This window comes from Topomyia yanbarensis, chromosome 2, assembly GCF_030247195.1.
Source record: "Topomyia yanbarensis strain Yona2022 chromosome 2, ASM3024719v1, whole genome shotgun sequence".
Lineage (NCBI taxonomy): Eukaryota > Metazoa > Arthropoda > Insecta > Diptera > Culicidae > Topomyia > Topomyia yanbarensis.
The window spans coordinates 357,378,201-357,399,429 of NC_080671.1; the positions used below are offsets into that span (position 1 = coordinate 357,378,201).

General features: G+C 37.2%; 1 protein-coding gene across 19 annotated transcripts in view; it reads left to right on the plus strand.

Annotated features, from left to right (window-relative positions):
• Positions 1 to 21,229, plus strand: part of LOC131684306 (TLD domain-containing protein 2) — a 688,368-nt gene that overhangs the window by 642,344 nt on the left and 24,795 nt on the right. Inside the window, exon 1 of one of the 19 annotated variants that reach the window (XM_058967057.1) lies at positions 4,411 to 4,898. The exons of 17 other annotated variants lie outside the window; for them this stretch is intronic. In XM_058967057.1, coding sequence (XP_058823040.1) covers positions 4,860 to 4,898 — 39 coding nt within the window. In that variant the 5' untranslated portion in view covers positions 4,411 to 4,859. Of the gene's footprint in view, positions 1 to 4,410; positions 4,899 to 4,968; positions 5,208 to 21,229 lie in introns of those variants that run through there. One more of the 19 variants, XM_058967059.1, reaches the window with a different exon arrangement.

Genomic DNA, 21,229 nt, shown 5'->3' on the forward strand with positions numbered 1-21,229 from the left:
ATCGCTCTCCATGTGTCCATTCCGCCGAAGATGCGCATCCAACGTTCCAAGTGATTAAATATGAGTTGCAATATGAAGAAAATAAAACACCATCGTATCTTTATATCGCTAAATAAAGGTTTCGTTGATACCTTTGGGAAAATAAAATGTAGCCAGCGACTACGCTTTTCATTGCGCCATGAGGCTTGCCAACTGTTGAGTGTTCTCTGATGAGAAATACAGAAAAAATCATTGAAAAAATTGGACTTTCGTGGATGTCACCTCCTAATACGCCATCCTTTGCTCAGAGGTCGTCTTTCTCATGCCCAGGATGTAACTGTCCATACAAAGGAGTCAATAAACTGTCCACACAAACGAGTCAATAAAAGATTTAAAAGACGCTATAAGATAGCATTTCTGTATATTTAACACATGAAAAGAAAATATAGGAAAACCTATTTGTCAAGAACCACCCTACTTTAAAACTTTAAAAAATCATATCGCATGAACATAGCCATCTAGTTTATTCAGCTAAGTTGCTTCAATTTAATTGTTTTTTGATTTTGTATAATATTGTATATGTAAATTCGAAATGTAACATCGAAATAATTAATCCTTTGAACGCCCAAACCACAAGGACCACCCTAATTCCACTAATTTGAAACAATCCCCAACAAAATACTAAAAGTTATCCAAAGACATCATAAAGCTAAATCTAACGGTTTGGGTGCCAGAAGTTTTGTCTTTCTAAATACGGCTTCGTGGTCTCAGTGCACAGACTATGTCACAGCAAAACTATCGACCGATACTAGTTGTGATCGCCGGATAGTTTTTCAGGATTTGAAATGGCGACCACTTTCACCTGGTTCGAATCATGAAGAAAATATTCGGAAGGAACTTGTTGAATAAATTCAACCAGCTCATTTTCGCAGAATACGGCAGATTATTCAATAAGTTGAATTTGTTTCTGTCTAACACGACAGGAGGGTAAGTGAGAACTTAAATTAAATCCGTAACGTCATTTGATGGATTAAGCCATCGAAAAATAAATCACTGCAAGGAGGGGCAATTTAGTAAATAACTACTTCATAAATATACAGTCCACGATGGCAAGGATATTCAGCAGTCCAGCACTAGGATGAATCTCCGGCTGAATTGTTAAAGCTCTTGGGGTTCAGGTACTGGGGTTGTCCCTGGAAACGCTGGATACTCAGCTTGTTCGATCTCAAATTTATAAGACTCCGGTGCTATTTGGTTCGATTTTTTGGTAGTCTTTCCTCGAGCTATTATATTAGGCGGCCCAACGGAAATCTTTTGGCCTTTACAAGGAATTTCAGGCGAGAAAATTTGCTTCTTCTCCTAAAGCTTTTAAGCATAGGATCGTCAGAGTCGCACTCTTGCTGATTCAAGAGAGCATAAGAGTTTGTACTAATTGGTGGCATAGATTTCTTTATCATTCCTGACAAAAACAGTACAAACAGCGTCCCATAAGAGAACGCTCAGTTTCTCCTCGCATGGTTTGTAAGTGTGACATATCGAGACATTATGCAAATTTGCACACCATTCGGGACACTTATCAGCATTCAACTTTGATGTGTAACGAATTAACTGTGTACCTTCTTTTCGGAAAGATTTCAGATTAAATTCAAGCCATTGTTCTACTGCTTAAAACAGGACAAAAATGTCCGATAAGAATTCAATAACAAAATTCTAACAGAATGAAATTGTCATTGTAAGCTGTGTTATAAATCTGTACTCGTTAGTAGTTAAAATAACAAAAATTCATAAGAAGTAATAACGCGAGAAACATTATTTTTTTAATATTTTTGTCGCATGATTCGAACAACTTACGGATACAGAACAGCAAATCAATCGACCGATACAAGTTGTGATCGGACATTATTTCTAAACCGGGAAAATTAACCTCCGATCACAACTTGTATCGGTCGATTGATTTGCTGCTATGTATCCGGAAGTTGTTCGAGTCATATAAAAAAATATTAAAAAATAATGTGCGTGATGGGGATGTAATGTACTTGCATACTTAAATGTACTTCTACTGCACTATTAATATCAAATTGCGCAGTTGTATACAAATAAATTGTCGTACAAGCCGTGGATTCATCTGGATTTATCTGTCGCCAACCTGTTCGGATGACTCAGTACCAATTCAATTGTTTGAGGGATTGTCGTGATAGCAAAAAAAATCGAAAACTAAAAAGAAATGCTGTCGATTACCAAAACTAACTGCCAGAATAAAAAAATCTGTCATATGTCATCAATCAAGGTTGAACAATCAACATGCAAATCGGCACGAAAATTTGGTATTTCAAGCTCCACTGTCAACAATTTTTGGAAAAAATAACGTAGTTTATCATAAATGTCAGCGAACACCTAAGAATACAGTGAAACAACTTTAAAAAATACCAATTTGCTGCCGTACGCTTCACAGTAAACATTTTACGAATGAGAAATTCATCATTTTGGCTGATGAATCCTTCTTAACATTTTCGCACCATAAATTAAGCGGAAATTATGGCCATTACACTGACAACATTGAAGCAACACCAGACAGCTTTGAATATGTCTGTAAATCAAAGTTCAAGCCGAAGGTGTTGATGTGGGCAGCCATTTCTATGAAAGCTGTTTCAGCGGCTCTGATCCGGCCAAATAAAGCCAAACCGGTCGAAGCAGATGCCTATATCAGTACATGCTAGTCGAAGTTGAAGCGATTCATCGAAAAACCTTAAAGAGGTATTTTCAATTTTGTTTTCAAATGGAGCATACTCGCATTTAGCCTACAAATTTTCTGCTCACATGTTATATGGTAGGCGCATTGAAATGTTTTGCCTTTTGACTTCCGTAAGTCCAAGCTCCATTTTCACTTCCAATTAATATCCTACATCTAAAATACTCAGTCTAATACATCTGGAATACTCGATCGAAAACGCAGACACTGTATTTGGCTGGAGTTTCACTTTCTGCTTTTGACTTTCACTCATCTCGATAGACTATCGCGGCAAGAATAAAAGTAACTTTATTCTTCAGGTAATGCACATTAAAATTAAAGTGACTGTGTTTTGTCGTTCACTTTGCGCTGGCGCGGAAAGCGAAACTAGATCAAGACTGAGTTCCATGACAGTTGTCTTCGGTAGTTTGAAACAGATATTCGATATTGAATAGTAGTCTTATAACATAACAAGAAACCATGAAAATACAATTGTATATTCTTAGCGGTTGCCCAGCCGCCGGTCACCGTGCCACAAGGCGATAATAAAGAAAATATTTACTGCACACAATTTTCTCGAGTGGCGTCTTAGCTCAAAAAATGCTGTTCTGCGTTGTTTGCTATTAATGTTATTCAAATTATTTACCATGGATGTGTCGCAGAATTTACCAAACCAAATAGCAAATATTTGAGCTTGGATAGCTAGCAAAATTCGGCGGTTGAACAAAAAGTGTTTGCCTCGAAACGAATAATTAGCGATGTACAAGATACAATCTATATTTGCGTAAATAATTAACAATTATTGAAATAAAAAATTATTTGCCTGTCCGGTGTTTATGCATCGTTGAAATTTGTTTGACATATATATTTACAATAAACTAAACTGCGTTATAACCCGGTTTTATCTCGCGGAACCACATGCGTTTTATTTGGGTCGGGTCCTGGGGGTCTGGGCCACCCAAATTTCAAATTAGTTTAAATGTGAAATAAGCTTCAAACTCAAAATCGTTTCAATTCAATTTTTTTACCGATTTTGATTAATTGTTGTTATGAATTACAATTTCACAATGTTCGTTTCAAAATCGAAATTTCGGACAACCCCGGAATTTTTTTTGTTTCTGGATTCGCCCTGCGTATTATGAACATCAAATTTCTTTTCAATTTGATATATAGAATATAATGTACAGAGAATGATTTTTGTGAAAATTAACTTTGTAGCGCAATGTTTCTATTAGAGCTATTTCATGAATTACACTTCCGAACAGCTGCGAAAACCAAATCATAATAGGGTCTAGAACACAAATTATTTTGCTTTGATATTAATTCGTGATTAGTGGATCAAAATCCATAAAAATCTCATAGTGAGATATGAAACGAAAGAAAGTAACTTTATAAACTAGTGTTACACTATTGACAGCAACATGATGAATCGACCCAATTAGCTGAACTGTCGTGCAACCCCTCGTCACGCGCAGCTCAAATCAACTCTCTCACTCTCCATATGAGTTGAGTAATATGGATTTTATCCTCTCTCCCGGAGGCTGCCGGTCGGTACGTCCAACTTTAGATAACCATCTGCGTGGCGGTGGCAGTGGCAATGGCAGTGAGTCTCCTCCACACAAACAGGTGCTAGGCAAATTGTTTGTGGCAAGTCGTAAGCGCAAAACAAAATCTCACCCCGGAGCTGATCCGTTCGTTAGTAGATCGTGATACTTTGAACGGCGCGGAAGTAGTGGATTAGAGCTGAAATAAATCTGCATCCTTCGCCCCAAAACGAACGCGTAGTACACGGAGACAATAAATATTGTGTTTACCGTTGACGAAGATTTCTTTGTGACCGCGACGAGATCTGTGCAGGACGGAATTTATCTGATTTATTTTGTCAAGTGAACAGCATTTTCGGTGCGGACGTGCCCGTTTGCGTGTGCTTTGAAAAGCACAAAAAAGTTTGAGTGATACCCTGGGGTTATTTGTCGAAAAAGGTGAAATTCTCGTGGTCGAAAAAATTAAGACAGTCGCGCGTGTGGCATCTAGATAGTGGCCAAGAATGTGTTGAAAAGTGTTGAAAAAATTAAAACTAATAAAAAAAGCACCCCGAGTGATTCAACGAGACCATTGGAAAGCGGGAAACAACAGTTACGAATCGATCAAAATGTGTGAATTGATCAGTCCACCTGCATTCGACAGCAAGGTTATTACTCATGCTTGTTTCATTTGACTGTTTTCGGACGCAGCTTCGCTTAGCTCATCCCAGCGAATTCGATAATCACGCCCGTTGTCTAGGGACAAACAATAGCTCTGGGCATATTAGTGTACCTACATATATGGAGGGAGCTTTAAATGGGAGTGCATGAATAGAGCTGTGGATAACTGCAGCCGCAACAAGTAGGGGCCAGCGAGCTATCTAGATGTTCTAGAACAAGTCTGATTGCAGCAGTGTGTAATTGTTGTTCGCTTTGCGTAATTGCAGTAGTGTTCAACCTGAAGCAAAAAAATCATGGTACGGCTTTAAATTTGTTTTGACCCACTACAGGTGGAATAACAATGCACCCGACGCGACGGCAGGGAGGTGGCACAATTTGCGTAGATAACAGTCGTGACTGTAGGTTAGAATGGTTTTATCGATAGCGCTGCATAATGGGTTAAGGGTAAAGTCACTCTTTTCGATCTCACCCGATCCTTGCAGCAGGTATTTGAGGAACGGTTCTTTCTTTTTATCACACAAGGTACACGAACTCGAAGCGGTCAGCCGACTGTTGGATAATGGATTTTTTTCGTTCAAATCCCCTGTCTCGTTTATATCACCTGTCTGGTTTAAATTAAGTTTCTGCATGACACGGAATTTTCAGGTGAAAGTCTCTTTACAATCTGATTTGTTGTTTTAAAACTCGTTAATCTCAGTTAAGCGAATTTTCATTTTCAAATGCCATCTTTCAGTCGAATCTACCGCAATCATGATTCAAATTCGAAACTTTTCTCAATCCTTTACATTCAAGTTGGCAGGATTTAAATAACGAAACCGAATGCCTTCATTTCAAAGTGATGCTTTCTCATTCACCGCCTTCATCTGCTAGGATGCTGGCAGTTAAGGTTAAGTTTTCACCCATTAAGCATTTTCAAGTAACATGAACAGTGTGAAGTATGTTTCTGGGTCTGTTCATATGCTTAAATAAATCTAGTCAGTATCCCAGTACAGAAATATTCACGGGCCCAATTAAATTGGAAATTAATCAAAAAAGATTGAGCGGCTAGGCTGTTTGAATGAATGATACCACTAACAACTGTGGTTTGAACATATTAGAACATGTTTTGAGATTTCAAATAAATCTGTCGCAAATTAGTAGCTCTGATCTCAGCAAAATCGAACTCTCACGTTGTTTCCGGATAGAATTCAGTGATACAAGCTCCGTTTCACATCGTTCGCTTTGGTACAACCTACAGCAATTTATTTCACCATAATGTATCGTTCCAAAGAAGACAGAGGACGTAGATTAAAGGGAGAAAGTACACCAAACTTGTAGCTCTATGGCAGACGGAAGATTAATTGACTCGGGCTGCCAATACACATCGAACTAGGATCTTCCAGCAGCTTCATATTTCCAGTGCGAATTAAACTCTCTAAACCCTCTGTCTTGACCGATTCCAAAAGATTTTGGGTAACTGTAGGATCGTCCTCTTCAGACACTATTAATTACACTTTCTTCCATTCAAATCATTTTCAATTCCTTTTGGGGTTTTACGAAGGTCTGTCCAATATCTCGCGATAGAGCAATATTCCAGAATGCTCGATAGATCTTATAGTACAAAAACAACATTTTTAGTTTCTTATAAGTCAAAAACGAACCAGATATAGGTAAGCTTTTGATCTGTTCGTAGATATGTTCTGGATTAGGGCTCCGCTGATGCTCCTTATCTTACCTGTTTTCCGATAAATCAATTAGAGCCGGTTGGATTTGAGACAACGCCGGTGGTTTAGTGTTAAGTGTGACCGCCATTCATTCCAATTGGCCTGGGTTCAATTGTAGCCGAGGTCGTTGAAATTTTTTTTGAGGTGAAAAAATCTCTGTGGTCACGTCTTCCTTCGGAAGAAAAGTAAAGTCGTTGGTCCACGGTCCATGAGTTGATGGATCGATATTTAGTCACAGATAGTATAGTCACTTCTCTGGTGTCGGTAAAGAAGAAGTAGAACAACTTCTATACTTACTCCCGTGATACTTGTGGAGTGCGCAGTAGTATATACGGCCTCTAGCAAAAGCAAGTATCGGACTAACCATTCATTCCGTTTCCTTCCGCAATCTACGTTCGGGCCAGGCCGGCGCCGGTATTGATCAAACTTTAGGATTACCAGGAGTTGCACATTGAAAGATGTTTCGCTACTTCCAAGCATAATTATCTACTGATTCTCTGTGCAACTTCAGCTAGTCCAGATCGATAACGGAGTAGCAGTCAGGGGTGGTCGCACAAGCTCAAGATCAAGGTCAAGCTTAATTAGAGCCGTTTGGATTTGCGCGTGTGAAGTTGCTGGTATGCCCGTCATACAAAATAAGGTTTTTAGTATATACATGCATATTTTACAGTAGAACATATTGTAGGCACTTAATGAGTCTCATACTGGCCGGGCGCCCAGAGACTCCTAAAATCTTGAATCACGCACGACCTCCAGCATAATTTTGAATCTAAGCCCTGTCCCTATTAACAACCTCACTCCTCTCCAGACACTTGTGGAGTGAGCAGTAGTGATTATCCTCTAGCAAAAACAAGTGTTAGACTAATATTCCTTTTCTTTCCTGCTGAGATCTACGTTCGGGACTGGCTGGCGCCGGCATTGATCAGTAAACAATTTCGGCCTACCAGGTGTTGTACATTGAAGGATGATTTGTTACTTCCAGACATTATCTTCTTTTGGTTCTCTGCGCACATTCAAATAGCCTCAATGTCAATAACGGAGTTGCAACCAGGGTTGGTCGTATAAGCTCAAGCTCAAGCTCTTGGATGACCATGAGCATCACTTGGACTCAATATCTCCTTGTCCTTAGTATGGTTATGTACCGCAACCATATATGACTGAAAGATTTTTTTTAATTTTGATTATAGAGATTTCAACTTTATTCGTCTATTTATCGGGATAGAGCAAAATCTCTTACCCCTTGTGCGGGGATGGGAATCGAACCCAGGTGAGCTGCGTACAAGGCAACTGTTTCCGCTTGCAGATCTTGAGACTTTTATTTCAGAGAGTTCTTGGACCACCTGGAACACGCGTAAATATAACGTTAAAGAAAAGTTCCAAGTTATATAATCATTGAACTTTGTAAACTGCTATTACGAAAGGAACTTTTTTTTTCGAACTAAATCCCAAATATCGAACAATTTCCCTAAAATGAAAGACAAAGTGCGTGAGTGCTTAGCTAAATCACAGAATCTACCAAGATATATGAGGAATTCCACGAAGATCCGTCCGAAAATCTTTAAAATCGTGACCGACCATCTTAGATTCCAATGAAACTTTACACGTTTCACCGTCATGCAAGACTAAATATTTTCCACAGGTAATAAGATTATTTTGACTCAAGAGCAACTTTTCAAAAGGGCGTAAACGTTTCTACGTGTATGAATTTCAATTTTTTTTTGTTCGATTACTGTATTTTATACAGCAAAACTATCTGAGAACGAGTTACAGGGAATGAATACTTCTGTCTGAAAAAAATATACACTGAAAAAAATGTTATGTCATTTTTCAAAAAAACAAAAATTTATGATAAAAATTTAAATTGCGAAAAAACCCATTTTTTTAAATTTTTTATATTTTGTTACCAAAAACCTAAAGAGAAAAGAAACACTTTGAATGTGATTGCATGATAGAGCAAAAATCGGTAAAAAAGTTTTCCTAACAATAACTTCGTACATGTTTTTAAATTTCATACTAATAGACATACAAAATTGTAATTCTATTACAGAATATAATTCTAAGCACCATTTAAAATCAAAATGCATTTAACAAAAATCTTCCAAAATGCGATAGTTTTCGAGATATTTGAAATTTTGCTCCTTCAAAAACAATTAATTCGTGTAATTATGCTCTTTTTAAAAGTTATTCGCGTTACCCCATCAAAAAATGTCAAAAATTTAATGTTTATCGTTTTAAAGACGTAAAAGCAACTTTTTTAGTAGGGGAACATGGGGAGACTTGACCAAGCGCAAAATTCTATTTTCGGGTATGGCGTCTTCTATTCGATTCTTAATTTTTTTTCAAAAATATTTTTATACTTGTTTCGATCCCTTAAGGTAATTTTGAAAGTTTGGAGTAAAAAATCCTTTCCTTGCAGAAAATATTACGTGATTAATAAATTTGCATTAAATGATGTAATTTTTTATCAAACTTTGTATGGACATATCTACTCGACTACTAATTACTATTAATATACTAATATACCATCTTAATCCTTGTGAAGCAGTGAAATGATTTTACATAAACTGGAACATTGGAATAGTTTTTACTAGAATTCGCATGAAATTGAACGCAATAACTAATGTTGGGGAGACTTGACCAAGATTTTATGGGGAGACTTGACCAAGTGGCGATCAGCTGAAGAAAGATACAAAATTCCTAATATTTATTATGCTTTGGTATCTACTGTTAATGTTAATCACGCCATAAAAAAATCCCACCCCAAACATAAGTCTTTATATTTTAAAATCCGTAAGCAAAGTTAGCAATAGTAGGACTGATTTCGTGACGTGTGAACATGCAATGCAAGCAGTACAGTTAATTCTTAAAAAGAAATGCATTTAAAAAATCAAAATTTATCAAATGCAACTCTTTTATATTTTTTACTGCTACCTAAGGATCTCGACAATAGGGAAAAAAATAATTACAGTATGTTTAATGTCATTATTTTTTGTTATGATTTTTTAAAATTCTCTTGGTCAAGTCTCCCCACGCCTTGGTCAAGTGTCCCCGCAATGGGGAGACTTGACCAGAAAAAACGATCACAGAAAAACTTTTGTAACTTTTCAAAAATTAAATTAAAAATTCTGCAAAAAATCATGAAGACGCGCAATAACTTTGCGCATTATATCTGAACGATTTTTGGGGGATTGAAGGCTTTTTTAGAGATTTATGCAGTTTTAGCTGAAAACCTGGTCAAGTCTCCCCATGTTCCCCTATATTTGGATCCTGGAGAAGCTTTCAATAAAAAAGTTTTCCTAACAACAACTTTTGACATTTTTTTTATAATTCTTACTATTTGCAGTCAAAAATACAATTTTTTTTGAATATGATTCTAAACACCATTTTAAATCGAAATGCTCTTAACAAAAAATTTCTAAAATGTAGTAGTTCTCGAGATATTTTAACTTTTGTTTTAACAACACAATTATTGTGTTTTATTACGACCTTTTCATAAGTTAGTCGCGTTTCTCCATCAACAATAATAGGGTTTTCAAAAGGCCCGTAAACTTTCGTGCAACTTTCTCTTTGACATCAAGGCGATATTGTAAACCATTTGAAAGTTACATGAAAACAACCAACATATGATTCAGCTATATAGTTTAATCAACAGACCCTATGGTTGAAATATATTTCGCAATTTAAATTTTTATCATAAATTTTTGTTTTTTTGAAAAATGACACAACATTTTTTTCAGTGTATATTTTTTTCGGACAGAAGTATTCATTCCCTGTAACTTGTTCTCAGATAGTTTTGCTGTATAAAATACAGTAATCGAACAAAAAAAATTGAAATTCATGCACGTAAAAACGTTTACGCCCTTTTGAAAAATTACTCTTGTATCAAAATATTCCAATTGCCAGAGAATATCATGGAGATTCATACAGCGAACACACCTGCAAAGTTTCGTTCGAATCGACGATGGTCGCATTTTGCGGTCGGCCGGTTTCTCATGGAATCCCTCATATCCTGAATCATTTCCCTACCTACTAACACTAATCACACTTGTGGGTGATGCAGAAAACGAATTTCGCGCCCACTCCAATAAATTTTGGCAGCACCCTCTCAGATTTTAACGAAACTTTCGTACATGACAACTCACAAAAAGCCACTTTGTTTTTCCAAAAATGTCTAGACTGTCTTTCGAAAAGGGTCCAACTTTTTTTACCATTTTTTTTTTTCAAATTGCAAATCCTACAAAAAAATGTAGGAGTGATTTTCACAAAATTAGTCAAATTTTTGGATAAAAGTATTGAAAAAATTCCTCATTGGCTCCTACACTGAAAAAAGAGTCGATTTAAAAAAATTTAATGTCGATTCACAAAAAACTCATCTTTGATTTGGATGAAATTTTGTCCAAGATAGATAACTATGTTCCCTACCTATCGTCAAAAATTCAAGTTGGACACTTTCAAGGAAAAAAAAGTTATTTGAATAAAACCTTTCCTTGGCCAAACTGAATTTTTTCTTCAGTGTTTTTTTTATCGGAAACTAAACCAATGAAAGTCATAATCATCTCAGAATCCAATTTCCCAACTGCTAGTTGCATGATACATGCAAAAAGTTTCAGAAACGAATTTGGTATAGCATCTCGGACTGGAGTGGAACGAGGCCGGAGGGATTCATTTAACGGAGATCTGACACTAGAACACTTAGCGCCCGACCAGACAACATGTTTAATATCGCGATAACCGCCACCACAAGCACAAAGACCGCTCTCCAGGGATGCATGAAGCACAGCACGAGAAGCTAACACGAGCTGAGCGGCCGCTTTGAACGAACCAAAAGCAATAAGCAATGACACCGCTCGAGCTAGGTAATCTTCCTGCTCGAGCTGTAGGATTCGAAGAGCACAACGAGTTACCATGATGAGCTAGCTCGGTAAGCTGGCACGAGCAATCTCGGTGAGCTAGCACGAGTTAACTCAATGAGCTGGCACGGCAAGCTTGTCCGATGAGCTAGAACGATGCAGTAGTGTTAGCTATGGAACGAAAGAGTAGGACAAAGCAAGAAATATGCCTTGGTAAATGTGCAACAGGTTGCTGAAAAAACAATGCAGACATCATTACTCACACTAACGCGTTGTTTTTTATTCTACTTTGCTATAGCTGAGCTATACCTCCGTGCAGCGTGGTAGCTATTACTGTGCTAGCGAGAGCTCACCAGCACAAGCACTAGCACAATGAATTTAGCTCTGACACATTATGAGCCAGTACACATGAATAGGACACTTAGCAGTACCGTTCTTATGCATGCCTGCCACTCTCCACGACCCCAATACGCTTGAGATTGACATTCTATGTATAATGATTGTACATGACCCGAGGTATCACCCGCTTGAAGTCATGTCCCTCATCCATTCTCTTGGACCAAGGTTTGTTGATACCTTTGGGATTCCGGAACTTCCATCGCTCCACGAAATTTGCCAATTTTCGAGCGTCCTCTGAGAAGAAATATTTAAAAACTCGTTGAAGCTACGCAATCTTTCATAAACATCACCTTCTAATGCCTAAATGTCCACCTTCTCATTATCATTCCAATCCAAGTGTCCGCCTTCTCATTACCCGGAATGGAGCACTGCGAAAGAACTCAAACTAAGGTAATCTGCTATGATTTTTTTTCAGATAAAGTACTCAAAAACTCCCATGTTTTCTCCAGGATGCTTTTCCATGCTCCATCAAACGGAGAGCCTCCTGTAACTGTAACGATGTGGGCATGGGTGTTGATAGTTAAATATAAAACCATCAGTTTTGTGGGGAGAATTTTGGCAGCACAGCCTCTTTTATGATTGCACTCACCACTACTGTCATAATAATTACCATAAAAGCGATGCATAGCTGTCATCATATGACGAACGTTCCGTGTATTCCAATCACAGGATGAATTGAATACACAACGTAGGACCTAGCCAGCGGGCGAAACAATGTTTCTTTGATGATCCGTCCGTTAATCCGTCGACGGACCGGTGCCAATATTCACGTTTTTCAGCTTTCATCAAATTTTTCATTTGCATTTGTAGCATCCATATATTGGAAAGAATTCAGGCGATCCGACGTTCAAAAGTCCCTTTCGCGTACAATTCTAAGCAATCTCTGCCCACCACGAAGTAGGAGACTGTTCGGAGGTTGTTCGCGGCGGGTATTCGTTTCGTCTGAACTTCACACCAAAAATGAATGAAATTTAAACGACATGTAAATCAATACAAATGTAAACATACAACGGTTGAATCAAAAATTTGATTGAAAATTACGTTAAAATCAATTGAAGCATCAAACAGCATACAATTTTACACTTTCATTCGTATAACATTACATGTCATTCATTTTACAGCTGTATTCGAGTATAAATACATTGAAATGCATTGGTTTTCCGTTTAAATAAACTGTACTTTTCAATTCACGTGTAAAATTATAATAAAATTCGTTGAAGAAAGCACGACAAGTCGTGTGTATTTGTGGTGGAACTTAATTTTACATTTATATTCATGCTCCAAATATGTGCATGAAAATAAAATTAAAATTACGAAATATTTTTTTCTGTGTTTAATCGTAGTGCAAATGCATTGTGTAAAACCTGGGGGAAAATATAGGAACACTTGTGGATTTTGATGTGCCATGTGGAAATTTCTGCTAGTTTCTAAGATTACCGTGACCAGGAACCACTTACTTCGGTTTTGTAACAGTACCCTTCAAGGAACACTCTCAGGCCTTTTCGACGAAGTTTAGGAGAGAAAACTGATTTTCCTCTTTCGGAAATTTATAGACAAATTTGAATGGGATGGTCAGACTCTCGCTCTTTGCTGCACAAGAAAACGTAGAAATTAGTCGTTGTCGGCGGCATAGCGCTTATTTGCATTTCTCATCGGAGCGTTTCTTAAAAGAATGTTTCATTTTGTCCCCACATAATTTATATGCGGGATATATCGAGAGATCAGGCGGAGTCTCTCCACAGTAGGAAAAATTTTCATTATTCTCTCCCCATTTTCCACAGCGTACCTTGTTTCTACAATAAGTCGCTGTGGGCTCAATTGTTTGCAACGACGGCAGTTCATGCCTTGCGGCTCAAAAACACGAACAGGTAGACTAGCCTTGTCCAAAATATCAAAGTTTAGAAGAGTAGAATCGGTGAAAGGTTCGAAGGGAAGTTGATAGAAAATAAGTCGTTTTCATATACTCTTTGATTTTTTCTGAACGCAATCGCTTGTGATCCACAGCAAAGGGTTTTTGAAGGAGCGAACCCCATACTTCGCAATTAAGGCCCCTGTTGGACACTACACCATCAATTTCTACTTCCCGGGCGGGTACATATACAAGATACTTCTTCGTACACGGCCAAGTGGTATTTACTTAAATCTCGCATATATCGATAATGTTAAATGGTTTATCTTTGCGCCTTCACTCAAGTTTGTTATAAATGTATACCAAATTTGTTACTGAAACTTTTTGCGTGTATCAGGCAACTAGCAGTTGGGAAATTGAATTCTGAGATGATTCCCAAGTAGCATTTCTAGTTTTATAGCACACTACAAGTGCATTCTAAGTTTTCAGAAGGGCCTCAAGAGTGCCATAAAACCGCATTTGTTTCATTGGTTTAGTTTTCGATAAAAATACACGGAAAAAATGCAGTTTGGACAAGGACAAGTTTTTTACAAATATTTTTTTTCCTCAAAAGTGCCCAACTTGAATTTTTGACGGCAGGTAGGGAACATAATTACCTATCTTGGAACAAAATTTCATCCAAATCAAAGATGGGTTTTTTTTCGTAAATCGACATTAACTTTTTAAAATCGATTTTTTCAGTGTAGTAGTCGATAAGCAATTTATTTAATATTTTTGTTAAAAAATTTGACTAATTTTGTGAAAATCACTCCTACAACATTTTTTTTGTAGAACTTGTCATTTTTAGATTATAGCCATTTGAAAAACATTGGTAAAAAAAGTTTGACCCTGTTCAAAAGATAGTTTAGATCAATTTTTGGAAAAACAAAGTATGCAAAGTGGCTTTTTGTGACAAAGTCTGCATGTACAGGTTTCATTACAATCTGAGAGGGTGCTCTCGACTCTGAATACGATTTAGGGCGAAATTCGTCTCTTGTTATAGTCGAAATTCATTATTTTTAAAAAATTAACAAAATCAGCTTCAAAAGCACTAATGCTTGGCTACTTCAGCACTTAATGGTTACCTAATTCCATTGGCTGAAAAAAGGGAGGACTTTATTTGGTAGGAAATTTGCTCAGCTTTCAAATGAACTCAAAAGAGCGAGAATGGAACGTTCAAGTTTCAGTTTTATTGAAAAATCAAGTTTCAGTTTTATTGTTCTAAGTTTCAAATGTAATGAATCTAGAACTGAATCGCTTCTAAACATGCTCTAAGGAGTGTAAAAAGTGAAGAGAGTATGAAACTGTAATAAAGATAAAGAAGATTAAAAATAGGTGTACAGAGAATAAAGGTACCAAATGAAATAAAGAGATTACTATTTACTAAGGGAGTAACTAACTTGAAGAAGGTAACGAGAGTAAACAAAGTAAAAACAGCAAGGAGAGTAAAAAAATATGAAAAGCATAATAAGAGTAAAGAGTGTGAAGAATTTAAATTGAGTTGAATGTTGGAATATTGTTAAACCTCCCTTAACACCTAATTGTGATACGACTGTGTCTTATTCGGGTCTGACATCATCTTGCAAGGTTCTTTGCAAATGATGTTTAATGATTACTCTGCTGACTATTATTTGGTTTTCTCTTCTGTGGACTAACAAATTACGTAAAATGGTATATTATTATTAAACTGAGGGTCTAGAGCTGCATCAGTAAAAGGCAGTTGGGTTAAGTTGCAATTCCTCTAACTTTCATTCAAATTTAATACTGGCGATAAAAATTGCCACACACAAGTAATTTCTAGATAAAAATCTTTTCTATTTACATGTCTAAAGAATCCATCGTGGTTTGTATGGTTCGTTAAGCTCATAAAATGTACGATCAACACCACGCACACTGACCGCGGCTGCGTCTTAGTACCTTGTTGAAGGTCTTGTCTACAATTAACCGATCCCTTTGAGCTCTGAGACGATTTCGCTACAATTTCATAATATTATGCACTCAGAAACTACGCGACTTTTGGAGGATTTTCTATGCTGTGTGGGTTGGTGCTGATTATACAGTTGCATATCTTGCGCTAATCTGAATGACGAAATGAGATTGAACGGAGATTGCGGCCCACTACATTTTCAAAGAGGAAATAAAATAATCCAACGCTGCAAACTATTTCGATTCCAGTCTTGTTGGCTCTTACTAATCGATAATTTACGGTACATAAAGTTTAATTTTATGTTACGAATTTATCTCATCAGTAACTGGCAACCAGTTAGAGACTAAAACCAAAAAGTCTTATGTGGAAGCCTACTGGCTGGTCTCGAATTACAAAGAGAAATCGAAATCTTCGTAACCAAACGCCTGGCACTATCCTTTTAAAAAGAATCTGTATGTAGATTGTTTCTCGACTGATTCTCGTATGTTAAGAAATTCGTTTGACTTCTTGATGGTGAAGGGTACGTATGTAGTCCACATCCGCCATAAATCCAATCACGGTTCAATAGAAATAAACAATTTCGACTTACTAGAAGCATCACCGGGCCACACGCCACCTGCCGGATTTACCCTTCCAGCGCTGCAACTGTCGGCTGTTTCGAAGGCCCCCTCCCCGTCCCATACCGGCGGCTCAAACCGCTGAACACAATGATCGAATGCCATCACCCAGAACGCGTGTAAATTGTTTGCACTTGAACAAAATGTACAACCTGTGATGTGCAGGGTTAAATACCGCTTCCCAGCCCATTTGCTTACTACTGTACACTAGGGTGTCCCAAAACGACATCATGTTAAAAAAGTCATCGGGCTCACTTCTTAAATGAAAGGTTAGAGTATTGGGACCACTTTCTTCTTCGGAGTGAGTTTGCTAAAACGCTTCCTACTGGTGGCGACTTTTGATTTTTTGAAAAATGGGCCGATTTTGGATAAAATTTCAAATTTATGCCTGTTGAAGTGGTCCTGAACTGTATTAGATTTTTTTCGGAATTTTTTATTTTTCTGGAGATCCAAACGGAGAAGTTTGGTTAGTTAGTTTGTACAAATTTGGAATTATAAGAGCGGCAGGGCCATTAAAACTTAGTAAAAAGTGAAATTTTTGGTGTTTTTCAGTATTTTTTCTTCAAAACTGGGTATCTACAAAATTTTAAAAGTACAGAAAACACTTTATATAGTTGAGCCGAATTCAGGGGCGTAATTTTGCTGAAGAAAGTGTATAGCTATGGCTAATGGGGTATGAGTTATTTAAGTTCTTGTTAAATAACCTTTGACATTTTTAGCAATTTATCAAAAATAATGCTGTTCCAAAAATTGTTTTTGGAACATTGTTTTTCGAACAATAGAAGGAAAATCATGAAAAATGACGTTTTCTGTACGTCTTCAGTATGTCAGGACGAGGTTTAATGAGCATCTGATGATTTTTTTTTGTAACTTAAATTATAAAAATAATAACTTTGCTAATGACGCCAAGTCTCTAATTATTTTTTGAAGAGTTAATTCTCCATAATTACTTCTAGGAGGCATCTTCAACAAAACGATTGTGTCAGAATATGCGCTGTATTCTGTTTTAAAACTTTTTCGAGGATATTTGCCCCAAATTTGACTATTTCGGAATTATGTGATCTAAACAGTAAATATCAGTTTTTCAACACTCACCTCACTCTTCTGCATTTTTCTCCACTTCAAAGTTCCTAACATGAAAATAAGACTTTATATACAAAATGTAAGTACGTTAATCAATTCAGCCTTCAAATATACGCCATAATTTGCCATTAACTCGACATATTTGTTTAATTTTAGTGATTTTCAAACCCGCTAGGTGGCTATTAGTATAGACATTTTTTTTTAAAAAATCGTCAAATGCTCATAAAAACCGTACTAGATGTACTAGAGAGAAGCGAAAAACGCCATTTTTCATCATTTTCCTTCTATTTTCCAAAAAATAATATGCGGACTAAGCCCACGTAAGTTGTTTTATTTTGTAGAACAGTGTTATTTTTTTATGAATATCATAAAATGTCAAAAGATTATTTATCAAAAACGTAAATAACTTATACCCCATTGGCCGTAGCTATACACTTTCTTCAGCAAAATTACGCCCCTGAATTCGGCTCAACTATATAAAGTGTTCACTGTACTTTGAAATTTTGTAGATACCCAGTTTTGAAGAAAAAATACTGAAAAGCACCAAAAATTTCACTTTTTACTAAGTTTTAATGGCCCTGCCGCTCTTATAATTCCAAATTTGTACAAACTAACTAACAAAACTTCTCCGTTTGGATCTCCAGAAAAATAAAAAATTCTGAAAAAAAATCTAAGACAGTTCAGGACCACTTCAACAGGCATAAATTTGAAATTTTATCCAAAATCGGCCCATTTTTCAAAATATCAAAAGTCGCCACCAGTAGGAAGCGTTTTAGCAAACTCACTCCGAAGAAGAAAGTGGTCCCAATACTCTAACTTTTCATTTAAGAAGTGAGCCCGATGACTTTTTTAGCATGATGTCATTTTGGGACACCCTACTGTACACGTACAGTTGTCGAGTCAGTATCAATGACGAAAGCAAGCGATAATAGCGACGATTGTATAGTTTGAATAGAGCTCTCAGCCACGCATTCCGCCGCAGGGCTAGTAGGCTAACAAAAGGGGCCTAGGGCGGCTAAACTCGACAATTCGCCTGGATGCTTCAATCAGTCTGTGAACGAGAATCATCGGACAATATGCCCAAACGAATGGTGTCCATACCATACCTACCGGTGGGTGGAGTGTGTTTGTAATTGTATTCGGATCCGACCGAGGTGGTCCGTCGTCCGGTGCTTTGAGCATTGATCCGTAATTCGTAGCTAGTCGGTTGATTCCGTTTGTTACACGTAAATTGGTCCATGCACGTCAAGCGCTACAAATGAAATGAAACAGTTGCCAATTTCAAGCATACGTTTTAGCACAGAAACGTGTGTGAAAAGTAGAGCTGATGCAGTCAAGTTGAATAGAGGTTTGTAAATTGCAATGGAATTTGAATTGGTTGGTCCCGTAGTTCCTCGCTAGTCGTATCTACTGCGGTGGGGTGAAAAGTCATGGACAACGACACGATGTTGACGGCCGAAAACGATTACCGGTAGGCCCAGCAAAATGTATAAAAAATCATCAAATATTTTTAAAGTTAAAGTTGTTTGTTAAAGATGTTTTGAATGTTATTAATAAAAGGAACGATGACACCAGGCTTCAGATGATCTCTTTGTGGAACTCTTCAATAGAGAACAATTACTAAAATGCGCAAATGCCAATCAGTTTGGGATATAACGGAAAATAACAACCTTTTTGGAATATTAAACCCTAACCTCTTCTGAGAATTTGTACCAAAACATTTCCCTAGCACTGCAGTAAGTCTAGTTTCAACAGGTAGACAATGTGGGCTTCGAGTACAATTCAAAGGAATTTCCCTCCCGTGTCAAATCTCCGACTCGCATAGAGTCGCACCATAATTATTTCTGTGTGTGACTAGTGAACGATTTACGGCTGACGTTGTGATGATGGTTGATAATGTGTCTGTAAACTGTCTGAGACTGGCGCGAGAGAATGCGGGAATACGTTTTATCACGGACAGAGATGAGCCTCGTGATAATTTCGGATAAACGGTGACTAATACTAGCTCGGGATGAGGAAGTGGCGATTATAGGATTATCTGTTTTGTTTTATGGAAAAATATGAGCAATGCTTACTACCGGAAAGAAGTGGTTTTAATTGTAGTTAGCACTGGAAACCGCCGAAATTAAAACTCATCAACACATCGTGCTAAATTTCCGAACAACTTTGGCCCCCAACTGACTATTCGGAGATGAAGTCTCCTAAATGTATAATTATAATATAATCGATGCAAACGTTGAACGCTTTTTAAAAAATCAGAAAACAAAGCTTTTCTCATCGATCGCCCTGAAATTGATCCTCTTCAAGGCGGGACAACAAATTCACCACCACCACCACCCCCTCTCCATCTATTTTCCAATCAAAAGGTGTGTATATCGATTCCGCGAAGCGTGATTTTCCTATCAACAAAGTAACGCGCTTTTGTTGAGACGTAAAAACCCTCGCAAGGTTTTGTTCGATCGCGCCCAGACACGTATTTTTGATAAATAACTTTACAAATCTTCTAACTATGGCGCGACGTATTCATCAGCCATTGTAGGACAGAGATAATTAAGCTTCTGTTTTTATCTCTGCTCGATTGCATCGCAGTCGCAGTACAGGGTGCGTTCGATATTTTTGCGCTAAATTCGTACGTTGCAAGTAAACGACCTCTTGTGCTACGAGGAAACAACGATCACGAAATTAATCTAGATTCGTAGGGAATAGTACATGTATGATGCATAGTTTATATTAAGGGGTTATAGGTTAGAGCTCGAAAAAATAGCCATATTTCGGAAATTTATCTTGACTCAGTGATGAGAGATGAATCGAGATCCTTCAAAATGGAATTTATAATACTAGTTGTGATGTACAAAGTTATCAAATAACTCCATTATAAGATGGCGGCTGTGCAGCATTTTCCCGCGGGCGATTTTTTGGCAAGGTTTTACGGCCTGAAATCTATCTCCTGTAATTTTTTACTTAGATCCGAAAACAAATGTTTTTTTTTTCGATTCCTTGCAAACGACGTACGTAGGATGCTAAAAATGTGTTAAAAATCGACACAAAATAACTTATAAAAATGAAAAAATAAAATTTTACGTACGTCACCGGAAAAGTAAATTTAAAAAAAACCGAGAACAACGCGGTTAAAGTTTTCAGTACGCTCAGGGCATACATAAAAGGCGTTGCGACTGAATTGAAAATTTGATCATTTGTATATTATTGTCGCCTTCCATATTGTAATATATCATTTTTAAGACTCTAAAGCGTATTTATAGGCAATAAAGAAACCTCAGTTTTTAAAAAATTCTGCGGTAGTGTAACCCCTTAATTTAATTAAATCGATTATTGTAGATTACGGTTACGCCATCCATTAGAGGTCGCATCCAGTACCTTCCCTGAATTGTTATCCACTTCCTAAGCATGTCATTTGCAATATTTCCCAGCAAGTCCTGCCCGAAAATGAGCCAGAGCTCTGGTTGGCTCAAATTAGTTTCCGGCTCCAGTAACACAGCCGATTCTAAATGAAACAGGTTGTATTACTGGATCCAGATACTGATGAGATCCAGCCAGAATTCAGGACTATTTTCCGGTTGAACTTACGGGGTTACTATCCCTAGACTCTTTCTGAGTTCTCGCTTCATCATGACCCAAAAAAATTTTGATTGGACAAAATTGAGGGCAATTTAGTGGAATTAGCCTCATACAATTTCAGCATTCTCTTGGAATAGCAACAAGAAGCTAAATCCGGCTAAGTTAGACGTTTTTTATTGCGCTGCTCCGAAAAGAGTCAAACATCATTATTGAAACATTCCTTTTTGCAAATTTTAGCGTTCGTAGCAAAAAATTAGTGACAAAAATTATACTTC